The sequence below is a fragment of the Furipterus horrens genome, unplaced genomic scaffold, assembly GCF_987537825.1.
Source record: "Furipterus horrens unplaced genomic scaffold, mFurHor1.1.pri manual_scaffold_9, whole genome shotgun sequence".
Classification (NCBI taxonomy): domain Eukaryota; kingdom Metazoa; phylum Chordata; class Mammalia; order Chiroptera; family Furipteridae; genus Furipterus; species Furipterus horrens.
This window is the reverse complement of record NW_028327179.1, coordinates 461,852-484,139: the sequence shown is the minus strand read 5'-3', so window position 1 is coordinate 484,139 and position 22,288 is coordinate 461,852. Positions and strand designations below refer to the sequence as shown.

Genomic DNA, 22,288 nt, shown 5'->3' with positions numbered 1-22,288 from the left:
CAATACAGCTTGGCTTCAGGTGCGCCGCAGGAGTTGCCGGTGTTGACTACAATGTCAAACCGCCTTAGGGACTCCGGCTCCGGATTTTCTGTCGGGGTTTACTCCCTTAGCCTTTCCCCTGAAGAGGTATGCCGCAAGGCAGCGGAGGTTTTTTGGAGTCAGAGTTTTCCTTCTCTGATGTGCCCTGACTGGAAGATCGAACCAGCAACACTTAGCTCGCAGGCCGACGCTCAATCCACTGAGCCAAACCAGCCAGCGGTTTTTAATAGGTAGAAATTACAGTATGTAAAAATAACATAGAAGGGTTGTTCTAGATTGAGACTAAAGACACTTCATAATCAAATGCAATGTGTGAACCTAGGTTGCATCCTGGAGGTGCGGTACAGGGGAGAGGGCTTATAAAAAACCTAATTGCATGTAAATTATACCTTAATAAAGCTGATTTTGCCCTAAGTAGTGTGGCTCAGAGGATTGAGTGCTGGCCTGTGAATTGGAAGGTCGCTGGTTCAATTCCCAGTCAGGGCACAGGCCTGGGTTGGGGGCCAGGTCCCCAGTTGGAGGCGTGCAGGAGGCAACCAATCAATGTCTCTCTCATACATTGATGTTTCTCTTCCTCTCATTCTCCCTCCCTCCCCTACTTAAGTAAATGAAATCTTTAAAAATACATTTTAAAAACACCTAGGACCCCTGGGGGAACTCTGAAACATGGATACTCTAGATCAGTTCTCAACCTGTGGGTCACGACCCCTCTGGGGGTCGAACGACCCTTTTACAGGGGTCACCTAAGACCATCAGAAAACATATATAAGTACATATTGTTTATCACTATGCTTTATGTTCAATTCGTAACAATGAAAATACATCCTGCATCAGATATTTACATTATGATTCCTAACAGTAGCAAAATTAGTTATGAAGTAGCAACAAAAACAATCTTATGGCTGGAGGTCACAACATGAGGAACTGTATTAGAAGGGTCGCAGCATTAGGAAGGTTGAGAACCACTGCTCTAGGTTATATGGGTTTTGCTTATTTTCTGAGGCATGATAAAGGTACTGCATGAGCTCACCTCCCAGGAAGCTCTCCTGGCTGGCTCCCCTGTGGGTGGCTCTTGTGCCCTTAGACTGCTGATGCCACACGATGATCCACACACCGCTCACCTTGCCTTGTCCTGCCAACACATAATTGACAATTCACCTTTGCCTAGATTTGAGCTTCCTTTTTTCAATACTAAGCACAATGTGTTAGGAACACATGTGATTGGAGAACACAAAAATCAGAATCACAGTTACCTCTGTGCAACTGAAAAGAGTGGGATGGACTCCCTCAGGGGCTTCTGGGCGGCTGGGAATGCTAGATAGGCTGGTGGTTTCACACTCTACATCTTACATACATAGTCCACTTCTAAAGATGGCTCCCACTGTTCCCCACCTCCGGTTGTACATGCCCGCGACTGGGCTGAACCTAGTGACTGGCTTCCCACAAAAGCGACGGGATGTCATTTTTGACAGGTTAGACAGGTTTTCTCATCTTGCTGGACTCACTGCCTTCAGGATTTTCTTTCGTGAAGCTACCCGTTGGCGAGGCCTCACGGCAAGAATACTGTCCTGTGACACCCACATGAGTGTGCTACAGGGGGCCCTGGCCAACTTGACTGCAGAGGACCAAGCAAGCCGGGCTGATTTCTGACCCCCAAAAACTGATGTTGCTTGGTCACTGAGCTTTGAGGTCATCTGAAATGTAGCAGACACCTGTACAACACGCTTCTGTATGTATGCTTCACAAGAAAACACTAAGTTCCTAGCTCTGGGAAAAAACCAACCAACCAGGGTCTATGTTTGGGTTTGTTTTCACTCCAGTATTTGTGAGACTGTAGCCAGGTTCTCTGACCTGGGCTTTTGGGGACAGCAGATGCCTTCCAGAGGCCACATGACTTCAGGTACCCGACTTTTCACCACCCAACTCAACTGTCCATTTCATACAATTAAGTTACCTCCTCAAAGTAAACAGTTCCTGCTGTTCCGACACAGCCCAGGACCCACCCCCACCCACAGAGCTATGAAGCCTGACAGCTGCACCATCATAGGGTGTCAAGTGTTTCATTAAAACCACCCGTGCCTTTCAATTTGTTGCTGCACTAATTTTCTTTCTTAACTTTATTTTTGAAGAGGGGAAGGAAGAGGAGAGAAACATCTATGTAATCACTACCACTCCCCCAACCGAGGACCTGGCCCACAATCCAGACCTGTGCCCTGAGAATCAAACCAGAAGACCCTTTGGTTTGCAGGCCGGTGCGCAATCCACGGAGCCACACCAGCCAGGGCGCAGCGCTAGCTTTGATAGCTCCCTCAAGGTGTCGAGTGGGAACTTCCCTGAAAGGAGCCCTCCTCCCAGCTTTTTGTCTACACATCCAGTATTCCCCTCACAGCTTACCTGGGGGATACTCTGACATTTAATCCTTAGTAAGGGGAAGCAAAAAACAAAGTACTCTGGAATTAAGCAAACAGCAACAATGCCTTAGAAGGAACATGTTGCTGCTTAAAATGAAACCCTAAACCAAACAAGGACAGACAATTGTTGATTAGTTTTTATTTCATAATCATAAACTTAACTCTGCAATCCAGCTAGACTTGGAAGGGGTAAGGAAAATATGAAACCCAATGAACTGCGGCGAGAGCACGAAGATTACAGAACATTTCCAAGCAGAGAGGGGTGAAGGGGTGCTCTCCTGAGCTACAGAAGGAATGGTCTGGTGGTTAAAATAAAACCCACATCAAATGTATTAGAGTTGTCCACAGTCAGTAATGGTAATCTTCTTGCTGGTCTTGCCATTCCTGGACCCATAGCGCTCCATGGCTGTCACAACACCCATGCCATCTTTCACCTGGCCGAAGACCACATGCTTGCCATCCAGCCTGGGAACAGAACAGTCATTACCAGCGGAAACCAGAGATAGCAACCAGCCTGCACTGTGCATTAAGAGAATAGGGCCCCACAAACCAATGCAGCACACACAGGAGGATGCTGAAGGGCGGCTTATCCAGCCTTTCTAATACTAACTGGTTTAACGACTGGTTAAATAATGGGAACCTTATTTTGTCTCCTGACCTAAAAGAAAAGGCAACACCACAGACTGACCCAAAAAGGTGGCAAAAGATTCTTCAGCCCTGGCCAGGGAGCACAGCGGGTCATAGAGCTGTCCCGACACACCATAGTTGTGGGTTTGATCCCCATTCAGGGTACATACAAGAATCAACCAATGAATGCATATATAAGTGGGACAACAAATCAATACACATACAGAAATATACATAAAAGGGCCAACAGATCACATGCCAATTTAGATAAAAATGCTCCTTGCTTGCCCCCGGCCTGGTTCTGCCCTTACCACTCGGTCTTGGCCGTGCAGATGAAGAACTGGGAACCGTTTGTGTTGGGTCCAGCATTTGCCATGGACAAGATGCCAGGACCTGTGTGCTTCAGGATGAAATTCTCATCATCGAATTTCTCCCCGTAGATGGACTTGCCGCCTGTGCCATTGTGGCGTGTGAAGTCCCCACCCTGTGGAAGTAACATGTCACTTTTGCAACATAATCGGAAAGCATGCCAAGTCTGCAAGGTTCAAACTTCAACACTCAAGTTTAAACTGACCAAAAGGTTTAAGTGAATCCAAAATGGTAGAATGTAAACATTGCAATCCCAAAGGAAGGTGACAGCCCAAGTCAAAGTCGGTAAATTTCATACCTGGCACATAAATCCCGGAATAATTCTGTGAAAGCAGGAACCTTTATAACCAAATCCTTTCTCCCCGGTGCTCAGAACACGAAAGTTTTCTATTTAAAGAAACAAACAGAAAAGGGTATACGCGGGTGCACACACCACACACACCATTAAAACGGGACTCCTTATTAAACTGAGAAAGAACTAACCTGCCGTCTTTGGGACTTTGTCTGCAAACAGCTGTAAGAGAAAAACAACACCTGCTTACACTTCATTGCTCACCCCCCCGCATCTCTAAGGGGTTCCGACTCCCTACAGAGACTGCCTCAGCCGCTGCTCCGAATCCCGAGTAAGCGGCGCCCCGGCGGCCTGCACGTCCTGCGGGGGGGGGACCAGGCAACAGGAGACGGAGACACGCCGACAATCCGGAGCCCGCAGTGGCTGAAATAGTGTGAAGCTTCTAGAAAGTGACTTGGCGCTTCTGAGCGTTGTGACACTCACTTCCGAACAGACACCCGGCCTCTCAAGTGTCCGCCCCCCCCACCCCCCAAGCGCTGGGACCAGAACAGATTTCCGGCCAACCTTGCCCGCTCCCGCCGCACAAACCGCGGACGTCAGACACCGGGAACGAACCGGGCTCGCGGACTCGACCTGCGGCCCCCCTCGGTTCCCAGCGCCTCCGCTCCGACCCTTCCCCGCGCGCACGGAACCTTCGGCTGGAGACGGCCGCACAGCGCACCCCCTCGCCCTTCCGCAGGGACGGCCTGTTTCCACAACGACCCCACTGCCCGGAGACCGGGGGTCGAGCCGTCCACGCACAGGGCCCCCGGGACTGACGTCCCGCACGCCCCGGCCTCCCCGCCAGGCCGGAGGAACGCGGGCCGAGGCCTCACTGGCAGCTCCACCTCCCTTCTCGCCCAGCGGCCCGCGGGAGGCCGAGCGCCTTTCCACTAAGCCCCACGGCTAACCCGACACTCAGCCCCGGCCAAGTTTCCACGTGCGCCCCTGACAGCTACTCGCTTCTCCCGCCAGGGCCGGCGACCGGCGGGAGCGGACGTCGGCCGGGCCGGGCTGCGGCGCCCGCGCGCCGTGGGCAGCAGCCTCCGCCCTCGACTTCACGAAAGGAACCGACTCGCGGCCGGGGCCCCAGCCCGAGCGCCGGCGGCCTGGATACGCGGCCGGGGAGAAGACCACGCCCGAGAAGGTGGCCGGGCCGCCGCAGCTGCCGGCCGCGGCCCTCCCACGGGCGTCGTCACCACGCGGAAGGCGCCAGCTCGCTTCCGCCAGACCCGCGGCGGCTCCACCGCACGGCCGAACCACCGCGGCCGCGAGTCTCGCGGGGCCCAAGGCCGGGCGGCTGCGTTCGCCGTGAGGCGCGCGGGAAAAGCACACTCGGGTGCGGCCGCCGCGAGAAGCCAGGAGAGGGTCCGAGCGCTCAGGGCGACGCCCGTGGTCGCCGTCCGTTTGGGCCGTTGCCAACCCGCAGGGCCCACGGTCCGCGCGCCGGCCAACAGCTCGCGGTCCCAGCACGTGCGCGGCCGGAAGGGCGCGGCCGCCCCTCCCCCGCCGTCTTTGTCTGCCCGCCGCCCCCGGCCTCCCAAAATGGCCCCTCGTCAGGAAATGGCGCCGCGCCGCCGCGCTCCTCAGACGAGCGCCCGCCCGGGCCCCTCGGCCGCCGCCTCCACACCCCGCCCTCTGCCCGGGCCCACTACAAGCGCCGCCGCCACCGCCGCCGCCGCCGCCGCCGCCGCCACCCGCCCCACCTCGAAGGAGACGCGGCCCAAGGGCTCGCCGTCGGCAGCGATGTCGAAGAACACGGTGGGGTTGACCATGGCTGGATGCGGGAATATCCGGGGCGGCGGCGGCGGCGTCTGCAAGGCGGCACGAGTCCTATCGCCCGCCCCTCTTATAGCCGGGTGGGGCCACGCCCACGGTCGGTCGCGCGCCGCTGCCCTGACCAATCGCTACCGCACGCAGGCCGGAGTGACGGTTCTCCTGGCTTACGGGCAAAGGCGGCGCTGGGGCGGGGGCGGGACTGCAGGCGCGCGTGCGCGCTGGCGTTCCTTGGCAGGTTCCCGCCCGCGGGCTCCGTCGCGGTTCTGCGGCGTGAGGTGGAGAGTCGGGGCGCGCGGCGCGGCCTCGGGGTGGAGCAGGGGGTGGGCGCCGGGGACCGCCTGGGTGGCCGGCGGGAGCCCGAGCGGGCCTGGGATTCGGGAGGCTGCCCCCCGCTAAGGCGTCTCCCCACTGCGCTGAGGGGGCAACTGAGGCGAACGCAGGCCTCAAGGTCGCGCGGCGCGCCAAGGTCGCTCGGGGTCCTCGGAGCCCAGGTAGCCGCAGGCGCTGGCGTCCCCGCGGGCTGCAGAGGAGGCGCAGCCGCACCGCCTGCGCGGTGACGAAATGCTTCCAAAATGTCCTACTTTCCGAAAATACCATGTGCGCCCTGCCCGCACCGCCTCCAGGAGGCAGACACTGCGGCGCAGCCTGGCCGCCCCACCTTGGGCAACGCTGCGCCTTCTGCGCCCCTTTTAGATCTCGGCGCCACCCCCACCCCCACGCCCGGGGGCGGGTTTGTGCTCTGGATCCCCAGTCGGGAGGAAGACAGAGCCGCAGTTTATGCAGTGAATGCCCGCAGGCGGACAGCCATCGCACCTTTATCACCGGTACCGAGCGCGCTTCGGCGACCCCAGCGGTCCCTCCAGAACGCCTCCAAGTGGCGAGGACGTGGGTCCCCCGCCGCGCAGCTGCACCGCTCACGACGCCATCGAAAACCTTAGACTCGGGTCCTTCATCTGCAGAGCCAGGACGCGTGTGAGGGGCACAGTCAGGGAGACCCCGTGGCGGAGGGGCGGCCTGCGCGGCGGTCCCCTCGCCGGTCGCAGGTGCGGACGCGCGCTCGGCGTCCCGCGTCGCCAGGCTTGCTCAGAGCGTTAGCGGAGCCGCCCTCTCGTTCCCCATCCCCTAGAGCTTCGTGACCTTGAGGAAGCCGCTCGCCCTCCTCTGACCCCGACAGAAGCCAACCTGGGGCGCCAAACTCCGCTCCCCTCTGGTCTGGGCCTGAGAGCATGTGGGGCCCCACCCCACCCCCGTCCCCATTCCCTACCGCAAGAAGCAAGAAACAGGGGGGCCTAGTAGTGTGACTTCCCTTGTACAACTGATTCTTTTAAAGACTTTAGTTGCTTTTAGAGAGAGGGAAGGGAGGGAGAAAGGGGGGGAGAGAAGCATCCAGGCGTGGTGGCCTCGACTCTTCTGCCCCATCTCTCCAACTCTGACCTTTCCCCCTTGAGCTGTTTCAGATCCCTCCTTTGTCACAGCTGCACGGGTGACCTCGTTTTGTTCTCGGGCACCTGCCACGGGGGACCTTACCCACTCCCAAGGCTCCGATTCTCAGCTGACCTCCAAGCCGAGCTCTGTCCCTGCGGCCACCACACTTGCTTGACCTTTCGCAGTCTGGTTACCAGGCCCCTGGGTTCCCTGCCGGATGGCCCTCCTCAGAACCACCTGCTTCCGTGACTCCCGGGCTGTATGGCCCCCTCGGAGGACTCCTGGGCCGGGCCCCCAGTACGGGACTGAAGCAGCCCCTGTCCCACCTGGCCCTTGCTGGCTGGCTCTGGTCCCTGGAGCCGCACTGGCGCTCACTCACTCACCCCTCCTTGTGTTTCCAGGCCCCACTCTTGACCTGCTCAGGCGCCCCTGCCCCTTCTCCACCCTCGAAGCTCCACGCTGCGGCCCAGATGGGGAGTTAGCTTAGCTCTCCTGGAGTCACTGCCCATGCAACATCCAAACTCAGTACAAGGGAGTTGAGTGGATGTGTAAATGAAGCCCACGCCCCCACAGAGGTGACCAGAGGCTGGCTCTGGAGCATGCCCCCAGGGTAGCTAGAATTGTTACACTGGCCAGCTCAGCAGGCACCCCTCCTCTTGATAGTCAGCCCAGGAGAACGTCCAGCAGGTGAGGCAGCTTCCACCACCCCAGCTGCATCTGCTGACACCTGCCCACACCCTCTCGCCTTCCTCGGATCCGTCTTCTCTGGTCCCCATCTCGCCAAGCCCCTCACAGGTAGCCGGCCTCAGGCTGCTCTTCTTCCCCACCCCTAGGCATCTCCTCGTCCTGCAGCTCACCTGCCCTAGGTCCTGCCCACGCCCAGCCCCTGAAGCATGCCCTCATCCCACTTTGGGCTCACTTCCCAGAACAGTCTGCACTGCTTGCCCTGACCCCTTGCTGCTCCCTTCTCCACCTGTACAATTAGACTTCTGCTCTCACCAAGGCCCCCAGGGACCTGATCTGTTAGATTTCTCTGGGTCTCAGGCCCATCCTGACCCGACTCGACCCCACGGCAGGCAGGAAGGGCTGTTTCAGGGGTCATCTAAGGGTGCTACAGTGGGGAGAGAGCCAAGGGATGGAGATGGGAGCACCTCCTGCAGGGAGAGGGCAGGCGTGGGGCCAGGGGCTGCCTGGGAGTCAGGATGCCTCCACCCCCCCCCCCCCCCACACTGCAGTCTCCGTGTTTGGAAGTGCTCGAAGCTTTGTTGACTTCAGTGGTCCAGTCCCAGGCTTTTTGGGGGCGGAGTTGGTCGCTGACCCAATCTCCTCACTCCCTGGAGTGTTCAGTTGCTGTTTCTCCTTGGGCCAGTTTGGGTGTTTTGCATGTTTCTAGGAATTTGTTCAGCTAGGTTGTCTGATTTATTGGCACACAATTATTCCCAGCGTTATCACCCTTCCTTCTGTCAGGACAGTACTAATTCCCTGCTTTCATTTCTAATTTAGTCATCTGTGCCTCCTCAGTCTTATCTAAAAGTTTGTTCATTCCGTTGTTTCACAACTACCCTGGCTGGTGTGGCTCGGGGGATTGAGTGCCAGCCTGAGAATGGAAGGTTGCAGGTTCAATTCCTGGTCAGGGCACAGGCCTGGGTTGCACATCAGGTCCCCAGTTGGGGGCCTGTGAGAGGCAACCACACATCGATGTTTTTCTTTCTCCCTTTCTCTACAAAAATTAAAATAAAGTCTTTAAAAAGTTTGATTTTAGAGAAACGTCAATTTGTCGTTCCATTTATTGATGCATTCATTAGTTGATTCCTGTGTGTACCCTGACCAGGGATCAAACCTGCAATTTTGGTGTATTAGGACCATGTCCTAATCAACTGACTTATCTGGCCAGGGGGCTGGCTTTTGTTTTTTAATTGCATGATATTTAGTGCACACATAAGAATATGGCCCATATGCACACTGAGGTGAAAACCCACAAAGCCACCGCTGTGCTAGGGATCAGACCTTTGCTCTTCCACAGCAGCCAGCCCCACTACTGTGGGGCAGCAGATGCAGGAACCCCACAGGCTCAGCAGCTGGCCCTGAGCTTTTGACAAGACTTCTACTGCAGAAGCCCTCTCCCTGGTCGTCTGTCCCATGCTGAGTCCACAGTGATGTTGGTGCTGTGGTTCCCACCCCACTGCCCCACGCCATGGCGGTCACTGCTCAGTCCTTTCTTTCTGCCTGAGGACTTCGAGTGGCTTACAGCCTCGGGGTCACGTCCTGTTCTCTCCACACCCCGCAAGGAGCACCCACAATGCGGTTGGCTGGGGGTGCACTGGTGCTGGGAGACCACATGTGGGCCGGCACCCGTTCTGCCCACCAGACCCTCAGAAAGTGCTGTGCTGGGCCCTGTCCCCCTGGGGGCCGTGCTCATTCCCAGGCTGGCCTTCTGGCCCCCAGCCTGGACCTCAGGGGTCCCCTGCCATGCTGGAGGTCGCCTGTGGCCAGACAAGCTGGAAACACAAGCTGCTGCAGGACAAACAGGTTTACATTGGGGGTCCCAAAATGTCAACAGGCAAGGACTGGCAACACCTCTCCCCCTCCCCCGCCAGCATGTGAAACCTGCCCTCTCCCCACCGCTCACAAAAGGGCCGGGGCCCCACCCCAGGCTCCCCGCCAGCATGCCCAGGCGAGGGGACAAGGTGGCAGAGGTGTCTCCCGGCCTGGGCGACACTTCACAAAACAGCAGGACAACTCTCAGGCTGCTGCCAACTTGGAAAATTCCAGGGATGAGGAAACAGCACGGGCGGGGGCGGCGCGCAAGGAGAACCCGGGCCACGTGGGAGTCCTTTAATGGAGACGGGCGGGCGCCCCCATCCGGCGCCTGGACACGGGAGGTGGCTTTAAAAACGCGGCGGGGCTGCACGGTCACGGTATGGGGCTGGAGGGGCAATGATGTCCACTGGAGATGGATGGGGCTCCCCTGGGGCAGGAGGGGAAGGCCGGGCCACGCCCCGCTCGGGAACCGCCTGGGTCACCGCTGGGGGCGGGCGGGGCCGAGGGTGCGCTGTGTGTGGGAAGTGGCCCAGAGGAGGCGGGGCGTGGAGGGGGGCTGATCCCCCGAAACCTCCTGCAGCAGCCGGCGGGGCCAGGGCTAGCGCGCAGGTCCCCTCCCAGCTCGGGGGCGGCTGCCTACAGCTTCAGGGACCAGTGGCTCCAGGTGAATCTTGGGGAGGGGGGCGGGCAGGGCGCGCGGTGACGACTGTGGCTGGGCCCACCCGCAGGCGCGCCCACAGGCTCAGTTGTTCTCGAACAGAGAGAGCAGGTCGTCGTTGCTGTTGGCGGGCAGGTCGGGAGGGCCCAGGTAGGACAGCAGCTCATCGGGATTGGTCAGTTCTGGGAGCAGCTGAGGACAAAGCAAACTGGCCTCAGACCCACCTCCTGGCAGCCCTGTCCCTGTGCCCAGCCGGGGGGTGGATGAGGCCGTGGAGCACCCCCTGCCCTGCACGGGCCCTGCGGCCTGGCTCTCCCTGCAGAAGGCAGCTCTGGGACCAGGAATCCCTGACACGCTGCCCACGGCCAACACGGAACACGCAGGGCTGCCTCAGAGGGCTGAGCTGCTGCGGGCACACGGGCCTGCGCGGGGACCCCACCGTGAACAGGGCCATGCGAGAGCTAGGACCCCAGTCCCCAGGACTTCCCGCTTGGAGCGGCTCTAGTGGTGTTCGCGCTGAACCTCAGACCCCAAGGCTGGTGCTGTCAGCTGCGAGCCCAGCCTTCCTGGGGCCTCTGACGTGCCGCCGCAGTGCCCAGGCCCCAGAGCTCTGCCTCTGCTCAGAAGGCGCCGAGGTGTGAGCGTGTGCACCAGGACAACGGGAAGTCAGCTCCCAGCCAGGCTCCCACGCGCTCCCAGCAGCAGGCTCGGTACTCACGTCCAGGGCCGGTTCTGGGGCCTCCCCTGCCCCAGATATGGGGGGCCCCATCACGCCTGTGGCAGCATGGAAGGCCAGCTCGCTGATGGGACCCGAGTTCATTGGGCCCAGGGGCTGCCGGGCCCCCGGGGAAGGGTTAGGGTGGTGCAGCTGGGGCCCAGGGGGGCCTCCAAGGTTGGGGGTGTGCAGTCCAGGCGGCCCAGGGGTGTGGGCCGGGTCCAGGTGACCTGCAGGCGCCATCTGAGGAAGGAGGGAAGGACCTGGTAAAAGGGCCCAGGGATCCCTTGGGGGGTGGTCCCTCAGCCCCATGGCCTGGTACTGACCTGGCCCGGGAGGCTGGGAGTAGACTTCTCTGGCATCAGGAGGCTGCTGGGAATGTCAGGCTGGTAGGAGATGGGGGGCGGCCCCGGGGTGAACTCAGGAAGAATCGGGGTGCTGGGTGTGGTGGGTGGGAAGGAGTCGGGGAAGGTCCCGGGTCCCAGGAAGCTGGAGCCTGAGAGAGAAGAGCCAGGTCCTGGGAGGGGCCTTGGAGGGCAGGGCCCCAGTGTCCACTCCCAGGTTACGTGATTTTAGGGAAGTCCCTGCCAGGGCAAATGGCCTCAGGACATCACTCCCAGGCCAGGAGGCGACAGGAATGGGACCTACCTTACCACATGGGGTCACATGGGGCCAGTCCATGGATATGTGCCGGCAGATGGCCCCTTGTTTGAAACCTCTGGGAGGGTGGGGTTCAGCTGGAGGCCCTGCTGCCCGTCCCCACTGGCTCAGCAGAGGCAATATCTGCACTGCTGTGTCTGCAACCAGCCCCCCACCCCCACCTGCCCTGGTATCTGACCGGTCCGGAGAGGACGGTCATTTGCCCAGGGCTGTCTGTGTTTGCAGGCCAGGCACTGTACTCACCCTGGGTAGGGTAGTCACTGGGGGCTGGGACCGAGGGGGGCTGCTGGGGGCTGAAGGGGGCAGCCCCTGGGCCCAGGGCAGCTATCATCTCCATCACGCTGGGCAGGAGCGCGTGTGCAGGGCTCACGGTGCGGCAGCGTTTCAGCACCGGCCCGTCTGGCTCCTCCTTGACATGCACATCAGGCTTCACAGGCACCGGCTTCCAGCTGCATGTGGGCTCGATGGTGATCTCCTCACAGTCAGAGCTGGCGGGACACGGGCCAGTCACAACCTGTCCTGCCCCGGGGCAGTTCCTAGGCAGCCCTTCCACTCAAATGCACATCCCCTGTGCCCTGTGGGATGCCGGCCGGGTTGTAGGCAGATTCTGTGAGCCTGGAACCGAGCGTACTCCTCGGCAGATCAGCAAGCGTGCGACCCTGCCCAGCCTGGGGCTGCCCTCTGCTGACCACAGAGGCCGAGGGAGCTGCAGGAAGACTCACTTCTGGATGTAGGTGAGGATGCCCAGCATGTACTGGTCCACCTCCAGGCCCTCCAGCAGGGCTGTCTTGCTGCAAAGAACAAGTGGGACGCAGCTCAGAGGCCTGGCCTGGTCCCCCCGGGGCAGAGGCCGCCCAGTGTGAGGCGGCCCTGTGCGAGGTCTCAGGCCTGAGCTGCAGCGGCTATGTCTGTGGTGTGACGCCCACACCTGGCTGGGGTATTCACTGAGAGCCTCTGAAGAACTGCCCTGGCCCCTGGTGTCCACATGAGGACCATTTCTGGGACACTTACTTGCAGACGGGGCACCTCCAGGTCCCCCGCTCGCAGTTGAGCTGCAGGTAGGACTCCAGGTCGAAGCACTGTGGAGAGAGACCGTTGCTCGCACTGGGCCAGGGCCCAGCCCGGACTCTCAGGAACACGGGGTTTGTTTCCTTACACATGTGAGAAGCTATGTGCACCAGGTTGTCGCTACACCATTATTCTAATGGGCCAAGATTAGGGACAGCCACGCAGCCCTCCCTGGGAATAGATGGCCATGGGGCCAAAGCCAGCGTTGGACCGCTGTGCTCCAGACGTGGTGTCTAAAGAACAGGGTACGGGGCCATGCAAGCACTCGTGGTCACAGGCGGCAGGCGCAGGGAGCCCGTGTGGCGCTCCTGGGGTCGCAGCAGGGGGCTGCACCCTGCATCCTCGATACTGTCAACACTGCAGCCCCCAAACGCAGTAAGGTCACCATGCTTAGAACAAATAGAAGCCCAGCCTGATGGGGACAGGGGAATCTGGCCAACTGCCTGCTGGCTGGGTGACCTGTCCTGTCACCTGCAGGCCCAGGTGCTGAATCTCATCTAAAGATAATTAGACAATGAATGTACTAGAAAAACCTGCAGCAACGACCCACCTGTATATGGCGACAGTCGTGGCCTCGGGCAGGGAGCTGGATCCTGCGGAAGGTGATGGGGCACTTGAGGGACACCTTGATGGCCGTCTGCTCCACCCCGTCCTCTCCGTTGGGCCCCGGGGTGCCAGGGATGGTGCCGCTGCTGAAGTTCCGTTTTACTGGCGGGGACAGGGAGAGGACTGAGGGAAGGGCCGCAGATGGCAAGCGACATGGGCCCATCTGGAGCTGAGCGCTGCCCCTGCGGGGTCCCTGCCCAGGGGAGACAGCCTCTCTGACAGGGTGGGGCCGCGGGGCAGGGCGGGCAGGCCACTCCACTCACTCTTGGTGATGCAGTGCTCAGCGGGCAGCAGCCGCTTCTTGAGGAGGCCCTGCAGCACCGAGCGGACAGCGGGCCGGTGCACCAGCTGCAGCACGAACAGGTGGGACTGCAAGGTAGGTGCAGGTGAGGGGACGTGGGCCGCGTACCTCCTGGCACGGTGCTCGGGCTGGTGCGCTGCCTCCCCCAGAGCCCGGGCGCTACAGGGCTGGCTTTGGCCACCTGGGATCCGCTCCACGCCCCACCCACCCTCAGCATAATCCCTCGGGGGCCTCTGGAGCCTGCCTGTCTGCAGCGCTCCCCCCACCCCCCGGGCTGCCCATCTGAGCGCAGCTGCCGGGGCCCCAGTGCTGGCTGGAGTCGGGTGACCCGCAACAAGGACTCGGGTCCCGTGAGGTTCCTACATGGTGGTGTGAGTGCCCACCTCACGCTGGGACCTAACTGGAAGCCATGAGGGCAGGTTTAACTGGATCTTCCTCTTAAAAGGTTGGAGGATAGATGAACAGGCAGCCAGTGGCAGGACAAAGGCCTGTTGCCCGGGGCACTCACGCAGCAGCAGGCCGTGACAGTGATCTGGATGGTGTTGCGGCCCGGCTGGCACACGTGCTTCAGGTACAGGGGCTTGTGGGAGGTCTTGTTGTCCCCGCGCTCGATGGTGAGCGGGGTGGCGTTGACGCTGACCTGCACGGAGGCCGGCCAGTTGGTGTTCATCTGCCGGTCCTCGTGGTGGTAGCACTTGAACTGCAGCTCCAGGTCAGGCCTGTGGGGGGGCAGATGCTGAGAGCCAGGTGGGAGGGCAAGGGGCCGCGGGGGCCGGGGGCCGGGGCCGCTCACCTCAGCATCAGGGTCTTGTAGACCGAGTCGCGGAGCTGGAAGGCGTGGTTGCTCACAGCCAGGTTGTGCTGCAGGCGGAAGGGCTCCAGGACCACCCCGTCCCGCACGGGGAAGGTCAGCCGCAGCTCCTCACAGGGGCCCCCACCTAGGAGCAGGCCCGTGTGTCAGGCCCCACGGCAGGGGCGGTGGCGAGGGGACTGCAGCTCTTCCCTCCCCATCACCAGGCTGCGGCCTGGGTGGCATCTCTCCTAAAACTCTGGGCTCCACTGTCACCTCCAATGGTAATGGGATCGTACCATGGTTCCATCCTGCCTCAGTCACCCCGCCTACTGTCCCCTAAAATAAACCCAAGAACATGCCCCAACCCAGAAAGAAGGTGCTCCTGGTGTTTTCAGCAGGGTGGGGACTGAGGGGGGGTCCACTTGCTACCTTCCATCAATCACCCTAGTGCTCTAATTACGTTTTAGGACTCCAACTACAGGGGTTCTGAACCAGGAGTGGGCTTCAGGGGTCCCCTGGTTTTGTGTGCACTGGCGCTTTCCCACAGAAGCCCTGCCCATACAGCTCATCCGCAGAGGCCCGGTCCCCCACTCCCTGCAGGGGTCAGTCCTGGGCCCCTACCCACCCACCTGTCCCAGGACCAGGAGACACTCACCAGGGGGTGACAGGTGGAATGAGCTCACGCTGGGCTTGAGGTCAGGCAGGAAGGGAGCCTTGATGTCCTGACTGTAGGGGACGCTGCTGCCGGGGGTCACGGGCGGCGTGGGGCTCCCTGGCAGTGGGGAGCTGGGGTAGCCAGGGATGGCACGGGTGGGCTGTGGAGTGGAGTCAAGGCAGAACAGTGGGGCTGCAGCATGTTTCGGAGCACCCGCTGGGAGCAGTCAGGGCCACCGAGGGGTGCCTGGCTGGGTGCCCACACTTCCTGGTGCCTGGGAGCCCCCTCTCCACCCACCCACCCAGGGAGGGTCCCCCCATCTGCTGGCGCCCGTACCCCACTCAGGCCAGGCTGGCTGTAGGCAATGCTCCCGCCGCTGAAGCCGGTGCCCTGCCCGTTGAACTGCTCTGCAGGCTGAGGAGAGAAGACCACGTGCACCTGGGGCCCCACACAAGACCCAGGACAGGGCTGAAGGCAGGGAGCCCACCACACTCAGACAGGCCTTGCCCTTTATTTTCTTCTTTATACGCATTTGTATTTTTGAATCACCTACAGGGAGCACATACTGATGTCATAATTTTAAAACTGCCACTACAGAAACAGGGGACCCCGTGTCGGAGAGGTTTACGTGGGCGCCCAGCGAGGACGCACTCTGAGGGCCCTTTCAGAGCCGCCCCCCTCCCCAGCCAGCCTAGGCTCCACAAGCCTGTCCGTGCCCCAGTGCTGGTGGCGGCTGCTGCAGGCCCCGGAGCCGGCTCTACCTTGCAGTGCAGTCCCGGGGGCCCAGAGGTGGACAGCTGCAGCCTGTGACCAGGGTAGGAAGAGGGGGCAGGGGGCTGCCCAGGTGTGTACTGGCTGGTGCTGGGTGAGTACTGGCCTCCCGGCAGGTACTGCTGCCCTGGATACACCTGAAGGAGGAAAGAGGCAAGCGCCGGGGGAAGAACAGGTGTCAGGGGATCCAGGTCCCAAGGAGGGACAGCGGTGACCATGGCCAGTTCTCATGGACGGATGTCCGGTCTCACCACGGCTCTGAGTGATGCTTGGGGTGAGGCGCCCGGACACTCACCTCGCTGGAGTAGGCTCTCTTGACCCCCTGTCGGGCCAGTGGCTGGGCCTGGAGAGGCCCCGGGTACCCATGCTGGGGCAGGCGCTGCCCTGTGTACAAGGGTGCCATGCCCCCTGCCCGGGCAGCGTTCATGCCCACGGGCCCGGAGGGGCCCATCAGCGACCCCATGCTGGCAGGGTTTATGCTGTTGGGGACGCTGGGCCCCCGGGGACCTCCATGCTGCAGGAACTGGCTGTTAAAAGACTGTCCGGCCCCCATCTGGGAAGAGAAGGGGGACCATCAGACCCAGCCACCACTGCGGGTACCCCGGCCCTCTGCCCTCAGCGCCTCGCTCCTGCCCGCCCACCTCCTCCCAGGGCCTGCCCTCACCACCCCACGCCATGTGTGTGCCCCGCAGCCCCTGAGCCACGCCAGGCTGCCTGACTGTCCCCGCCTCCCAGCAGCACCCAGGCCCGCCCGGGCGGGGCTGCGGCCTCACCGCTCCGTACTGGCTCAGCTCCTGGCTCTGCTTCTCCTGGAGGGCAGCCACAGTGGCCGTGGCTGTGGCTGTAGCAGTGGCGGCAGCAGCAGCCACAGCAGCAGCCGCCGCTGCTTGAGTGAAGTCTGTGGAGGGTCGTGTGGCATGGGAGGGGAGGCCCAGACAGCCAGGCCCCCCAGGGCCACCTGCATACCTGTAAGACACACAGATGGCTTGGCTAGAAGGGCTTCCCCACCTGTGGCCCAGGGGTGGGGCGCACAGCACCTACGCCCACTCTTTCCCAGCCATTCCCTCGTGAGCTGGGGGAGCCAGCGGAGGAAGCCCAGCAAATCACTGCTGCCGCCCCAGCACACTTGCCGGGGAGGTTCCCGCTTACCCAGAGGTGAAGCCGGGGCCCCCAGGGTAGCCCCCGCGGCCATACACTCCCTGCTGCACGTAGCCCTTGTTGGCGCCGCCCTCACTGAATGCTTGCTGTCCCAGGCACTGTGGGGGGCTCAGGGCTGAGCCACCGCCTGCCATGCCAGGCATCATGGAGCTGCCGGGGGGACTCCCTGCAGGGCCCATGGGGCTCCCCAAAACCTGCGAGGAAGCGAGCATCACCAAAGGGAACCCCCACACAACTTGGTTCACGCAGTAGCTCTGAAGCGTGGAAAGGAGCCACCAGGCAGGTGAGGCGGGGAGCGGAAGGGGCAGCTCACGGCGGGTCCCGAGAGGCCAGGCGTGCGGGGGCGCTAGTCTCCAGGGCCCAGGGAGGGGGGCCGCTGGTTTCCAGGGTCGGGGGTGGGGGGCCGCTGGTCTCCAGAGCCCAGGGGACGGGGGCGCTGGTCTCCAGGGCCCGAGGAGCAGGAAGCCCCGCCCCTGTCCGAGGCGGCTCACCTGGCCCCGCGCTGCGTCGCCGACCCCCCACACGGTCGTGACCACCGACAGGGGCCCCGCGGGCTGAGTGGCGCTCTGTTGCCAAGGACCCGCCTCATAAGCGAAAGGACCATCACTGCAAGGACAGGGGCGGCAGGGGGCCTGGGTCTGGGGAGAACTGAAGGCTGGGAGCAGAGGGGCGCACCCGGCCACCGCACCCACATCCCAGGGGCCGGGGAGGGGAGCAGGAGCCCACTCACCTGGGTGGCGCAGAGGGCAGGGCAGGTTTCATGGGGTTCATGGGGTTCATTGGCGTGGGAGCAGCCTAAGGGGCAGGCCTGTGAGTGGCAGGAAGCAGCTCTCACTGGTGCTGGCGTGGGACTCAGCTGCTCCAGCTGCTGGGACAGGAGGGAAGGACATCAGCAGAGATGCAGCAGCTGGGGAACCCTGGAAGTGGGGTTCGGGATTCAAGGGTCAGGATACAGGGTTTGGGGTCAGGGGTCAGAGTACAGGGAGCAAAGCAGAGGCAGCTCCCCCAGGCCCTGACCTCACCCCCCTCTCTTCCCACTGATATGGGACAGGGCAGGCTAGACTGGGGGTCAAGAGCTCAGGAGGGTCAAGTGCTAGGAAAGTGTCCTCAGCTATGACTCCAAAACCACGGTCCATGGGAGGAAAAACTGAGATTTCTCTCTGAGGAAAACAAGCCACGGGCTGGGAGAAACACCTGCAAAGCACACATGCAGCAAGACTGATATCTGGGACACACACTAAAAACAAGTCCAATTAGAAAAAGGCAAAAGGCAGAGACATGTCACCGAGGAGGATGCGCAGGTGGCAGGTGAGCACAGGACATGACGCGCAGCATCACTGGCCACTGAGAAACGTACATTAAAACCAGGGTTGGGCATCCCCGCACTCCTCCCAGGATGAACCGAGGGAAAACAGTGACATGGGATCGCTCCACACTGCTGGTGGGCGCGCGGGACCCAGCCCCCCTGGAAAAATCAGGCAGCTGCTTAAAAAACGGCGCCTGCAGCTACCGTCTGACCCAGCAACTCTCTCCTGAGCGGGTACCTCAGAGATACAGAAACGGATGTTCACATGAAAATCTGTACGAGAGTGTTTACAGCAGCTTGACCCCTAATCGCCAAAGAGTGGAGGCCCAGATGTCCTCCAGGGGTGAAGATTAACCAAGGGCTGAGCTTCCCCTGCCCGAGGCATGAAAAGGTGAGCTGAGCCAGGCACAGCCTGTGGGAATCCCAGGAGATTCTGCTGCGTGGAAAAAGCCAGTCCCCAAAGGTTACATACTGTACAATTCCCTTTACATAACCCTCCTGAAATGACAAAATGATAGAAATGGAGAACAGACGTGTGGTTGCCAGGGGTTAAACATGGGGAGGAGGGGCCGCAGGGAGGCAGGGTTGGAAATAACTATCTCTCGACTGTATCCACGTACAAGATGTTACCACCGGGGCAGCCAGGTAAAGGATACACCAGCTGTGTTATTGCCTAGGACTGCATGTGAATCTAGAATTCTCACACAATAAAAACTTAGTTAAAAACCCACTACCAGCAGCACCCCCCTCTCCACAAAGAGGCTCCCTGGCCACCCCTCCTGGCCCGGGCCAGCCCACTTTGCTGTCCCTGGAGCATGGGGTTGGGAAGGGCAGGAGGCGGCTGGCTCCCAGGGCAGTTTCCCGTGTCCCACGCAGAGCAGCCCACACCAGAACTGCGGGGAGGGCTGGAGGCGCGCACAGGCAGGTGCAGCTCCCACACCACGTGGGGCTGGGGAATTCCACCCCCCAGGCTTCTCCGCTGTGGAGACCACAGACATTTCCAGTTCCCCCAGCACTGACTCCGCGGGGGTGGTGACTTCCTGCCTGCCCAGCTCCTGAGCAAGACTGCTCTCCTCTCTGAGAAAAGACCCCAGTTTCCAGAGTCCTCTGCAGGTACCCCTGCCCCTCTGCTCCTCACAAGGAGAGGCTGTGACTGCAGACCCTCCTCCTTCCTCCTGGCCTGGAGCCGAGCTGGGAAGGAGCCAGGGGTGTGCAGGGCCGGTGCCTGCGCAGATACCCATTCCAGCTGGAAGCCAGGACCCCTGGCAGAACCTCCCTGGCGTGAGGTCAGTCTGGGCGGCACACAGCTTTCTGGAAATCAGATCACATCTTCTCTCAGAAAAATGACAACTCACTACCCAGACCCCTCTTCCCCGGAGCCTCACAGAGGCTGACACCCCAGCCTCCCTGTGTCAACTGAAGGCACAGTCCTCTACCACCCTCCACGCCATCTCCCCTGCCTGGTCACCAGGAGGAGCAGGACCTGGCCCCAACAGGGCAGCCCTGTCCCGGTCACGGGAGAAGGGACGCACTGCCTCCAGCAGCAGCAGGGAGCTGTGGCTCCAGGATACTCCAGAGGGACACTGGCATCAAACAGGCTCTGAGACCCAGTGGAGCAGGATGACGCCAAGGTGTCCTCCCAGGCCCAGGTGACTGGAAGCCCTGCCCTCCCTACCTGCCAGGCCACAACACTGCTGGGGTTCACCCAGAATGCCCAGGAATGAGGATTCACGAATGGCCGGGCTGTGGGACATTTCTGAGACTGCTGAAGGGTTTTCCTTCTTTGAGACTCAGTTTATCTATAATAGGGACTTTGGGTGGAAGGGACATGTGACCACCTTTATGTCATCAGCCCTGGCTCCTGTCCTGGACACAGGTGCGAGTGGACACTCTGTGAGGGGCCTGCGTGCCCCGGGCCGCTTCCCCAGTTCCCATTCCCGCCTGTAACCATCCCTGGGTGGGACAAGTCCACGGGCCAGTACCCACTGGCTGAGCCTGAGATTCCCTCAAGGGTCCGGTTTCCGTTCTCAAGCTTCTTCCAGGAAGGCCCCCTGGTTCTGCCCCACCAGCATTTGGCGGCCGAGTCCGCGTTCACCTCGTCCGACCCACCCCACCTTCGGTATCGAGTTCGCGTTCTGTGCACATCCCTGCGAAATCTTCTGAGATAACAAGTCACTTACAGACACCACCGTGCACGTCCTGCAACCAGCAGGACAGGGCATGGGGCGGCCGGTGTGGGGGCAGGATGGTGGGGAGCAGGTCGGAGGGGCAGCTGCTCAGGAGTGGAAAGGGGAGCAGGACGGGGGCGCAGGGCAGGGCGGGGCGGGTCACAGGGGCTAGGGCAGGGCACCCTCCCGCCTGAGCGTCCGCGCGTTCCGCGTGGAAAGGGGTGATCCCACGGATCGGCGGCGCGGCGCTGAAAGGTCCGCGTCGCCGGGCCACGTCCCCGCGCCCGCGGGCGCTCACCGCCCGAGGTGAGCCCGCCAGCCACAGCGCTGAGCGGCGGCCGCGGGGACGGGTCGGCGAGGCCGGGCGGCCTCCCGCACACCCCTCGGGGGCTGAGCTGGCTTCCGGCAGCGGCAACAAAGGCGCAGGTGAGGGGGTCGCCCGCGCGCCCCGGCCGGCGGCCGCCCGGGACCACGACGCACGCACGGCAGGCCGGCTCCGGACCCAGCCTCGGCGCCGCACCTGCCGCCCCGTACCTGCCGCACCTGCCGCCCCGCCGCACGCACCTGCCCGCGGCCCGCTCACCTCCGTGCGGCCAGGCCCGGCCCCTCGCCGCCGCGGCCCCCGGCCCGCGCCGCTCCATGCGCTCAGACCGCCCTGCGCGCCGCCCGCCACCCGAGGGCCGCCGCCGCCCGCGCCATCGCGCCGCCGCCGCTCCCAGGGCACAATGGAGCTGCTGCGCCGCTCATGCATATGCATGACGCCGCGCGGCCCCGCCCCCAGGCCAGAGCAGTGGAGCCCAGAGCCGACGCTCCGGCGGGGCGGCCGCGGGCCAAACGGCGGGTGGAGCGCGGACCGTGGGCCGAACGGGGGCGACCTGCGACCCCGCCCGCTCCACACCTCTCCAAACGCAGCGTCCGCGGAGCCACACACTCCCTGCTTGCTCTCTGCCCGGGCGGGGCGGGGCCAGGACAGAGGAGGCGGGGACGGGGTCAGGGTGTAAGAGTGAGAAGGGGCGGGGTCTGTCAGGGCCGTGGGGGCGTGGGCGGGGCCATGGGGAGGGGCCAGGGCGGAGAAGTGGGAAGGGGCGTGGCCTGACGAGAGGCGGGGGCGGGAGGAAATACTAGGTGGGGTGGGGCCAGGGCGGAAGAGGAGGGGTATCTGTTAGGGCGGCTGGGGCAGGAGGAGGGGTGGGGCGGGGCCAGGACGGAGGAGGCGAGGGCGGGGTCAGGGTGTAGGAGATGGGATGGGGCCTGTCAGGGCGGTGGGGGCGGGAGGAGGGGCCAGGGCGGAGGAGTGAGGAGGGGCAGGGCCTGTCAGGGCCGTGGGGGCGGGAGGAGGGCCCAAGGCGAAGGAGGCGGGATCTTCCAGGGCCGCGGGGGCTGTAGAGGGGCGTGGCCAGGTGCATGGGGCGTGGCCTGTAGCAGGGGCGGGGCCTGTAGCAGGGGGCGGGGCCAGCGGAGGTGAGCTGGTGTCTGCGGGCCTCTTCTGGAGGGGCTGGGGATCTTGCAGGGAAAACCACTGAACCAAACCAGTCTCTCTGTTCGCTGCCCTTCCCGCTTTCAAGAGCCGCCCCTGTTGGGACGTTTTTGAGTTCTAGCCAGTGGAACAGCCTCTTTGATGTTTGCAGCTTTCAAATGCTATTATCACTCTAAGTTATTCTCCACTTTTCCTACCCTCCTTTAGGGAGACCACATTGTGGTGATTACCCACAGCATTTTTGTGCTAAAGTACGCATTACATAGACTCTACCATCTTAACCGTTTCAAGCTCACAGCGCGGTGACGTTGAGCACATGCACGTTGTTGTGCCGCCGTTGCCGCTCGTCCATCCACCGAGTTATCCTGCAGAGCTGACTTCTGTCCTACCCAACACTCACTCTCCTCCTTTCCTCCAGCCCCTGGGTCCT

The 22,288-nt window shown here is 61.9% G+C and overlaps 2 protein-coding genes across 3 annotated transcripts; both read right to left on the bottom strand.

Moving 5' to 3' along the window:
* Positions 1 to 2,565: 2,565 nt before the first annotated feature.
* PPIA (peptidylprolyl isomerase A) lies at positions 2,566 to 6,153 on the bottom strand. The gene is made up of 7 exons (XM_090287762.1): positions 5,966 to 6,153; positions 5,679 to 5,819; positions 5,484 to 5,610; positions 3,930 to 3,960; positions 3,745 to 3,833; positions 3,389 to 3,561; positions 2,566 to 2,915 (listed from the first exon to the last, which is right to left on the bottom strand). The coding sequence occupies exons 1-7, from the start codon at positions 6,151 to 6,153 to the stop codon at positions 2,783 to 2,785; spliced, it is 882 nt and encodes a 293-aa protein (XP_090143888.1). The 3' UTR covers positions 2,566 to 2,782.
* Positions 6,154 to 9,802: 3,649 nt separating this feature from the next.
* ZMIZ2 (zinc finger MIZ-type containing 2) lies at positions 9,803 to 21,138 on the bottom strand. Of its 2 annotated transcripts, none has more exons than XM_090286972.1 (18): positions 20,965 to 21,138; positions 17,638 to 17,772; positions 16,899 to 17,101; positions 16,523 to 16,715; positions 16,045 to 16,302; positions 15,740 to 15,886; positions 15,315 to 15,392; positions 14,979 to 15,138; positions 14,324 to 14,468; positions 14,039 to 14,249; positions 13,493 to 13,598; positions 13,174 to 13,331; positions 12,567 to 12,634; positions 12,278 to 12,346; positions 11,799 to 12,043; positions 11,222 to 11,391; positions 10,899 to 11,138; positions 9,803 to 10,372 (listed from the first exon to the last, which is right to left on the bottom strand). In XM_090286972.1, exons 1-18 carry the CDS (start codon positions 21,136 to 21,138, stop codon positions 10,265 to 10,267), a joined length of 2,868 nt encoding a protein of 955 aa, XP_090143098.1. In that variant the 3' UTR covers positions 9,803 to 10,264. The 2 variants fall into 2 exon arrangements, with proteins under 2 accessions (XP_090143098.1, XP_090143099.1); XM_090286973.1 differs by lacking the exon at positions 20,965 to 21,138 and adding an exon at positions 17,399 to 17,513 and having other exon boundaries at positions 17,638 to 17,746.
* Between the last annotated feature and the right edge of the window lie 1,150 nt (positions 21,139 to 22,288).

Excerpts from the sequence above, each read along its gene's own strand:
- PPIA (XM_090287762.1), bottom strand. The coding sequence starts at position 6,153 with ATGGTATTTTCGGAAAGTAGGACATTTTGGAAGCATTTCGTCACCGCG. Across the intron at positions 3,562-3,744 it reads TTCCGGGATTTATGTGCCAG|GGTGGGGACTTCACACGCCA; the intron begins GTATGAAATTTA and ends TTACTTCCACAG. Across the intron at positions 2,916-3,388 it reads TGCACGGCCAAGACCGAGTG|GCTGGATGGCAAGCATGTGG; the intron begins GTAAGGGCAGAA and ends TTCTGTTCCCAG.
- ZMIZ2 (XM_090286972.1), bottom strand. The coding sequence starts at position 21,138 with ATGCATATGCATGAGCGGCGCAGCAGCTCCATTGTGCCCTGGGAGCGG. Across the intron at positions 12,347-12,566 it reads TGGAGGTGCCCCGTCTGCAA|CAAGACAGCCCTGCTGGAGG; the intron begins GTAAGTGTCCCA and ends TGTTCTTTGCAG. Across the intron at positions 12,044-12,277 it reads ATCCTCACCTACATCCAGAA|CTCTGACTGTGAGGAGATCA; the intron begins GTGAGTCTTCCT and ends GTGTCCCGCCAG.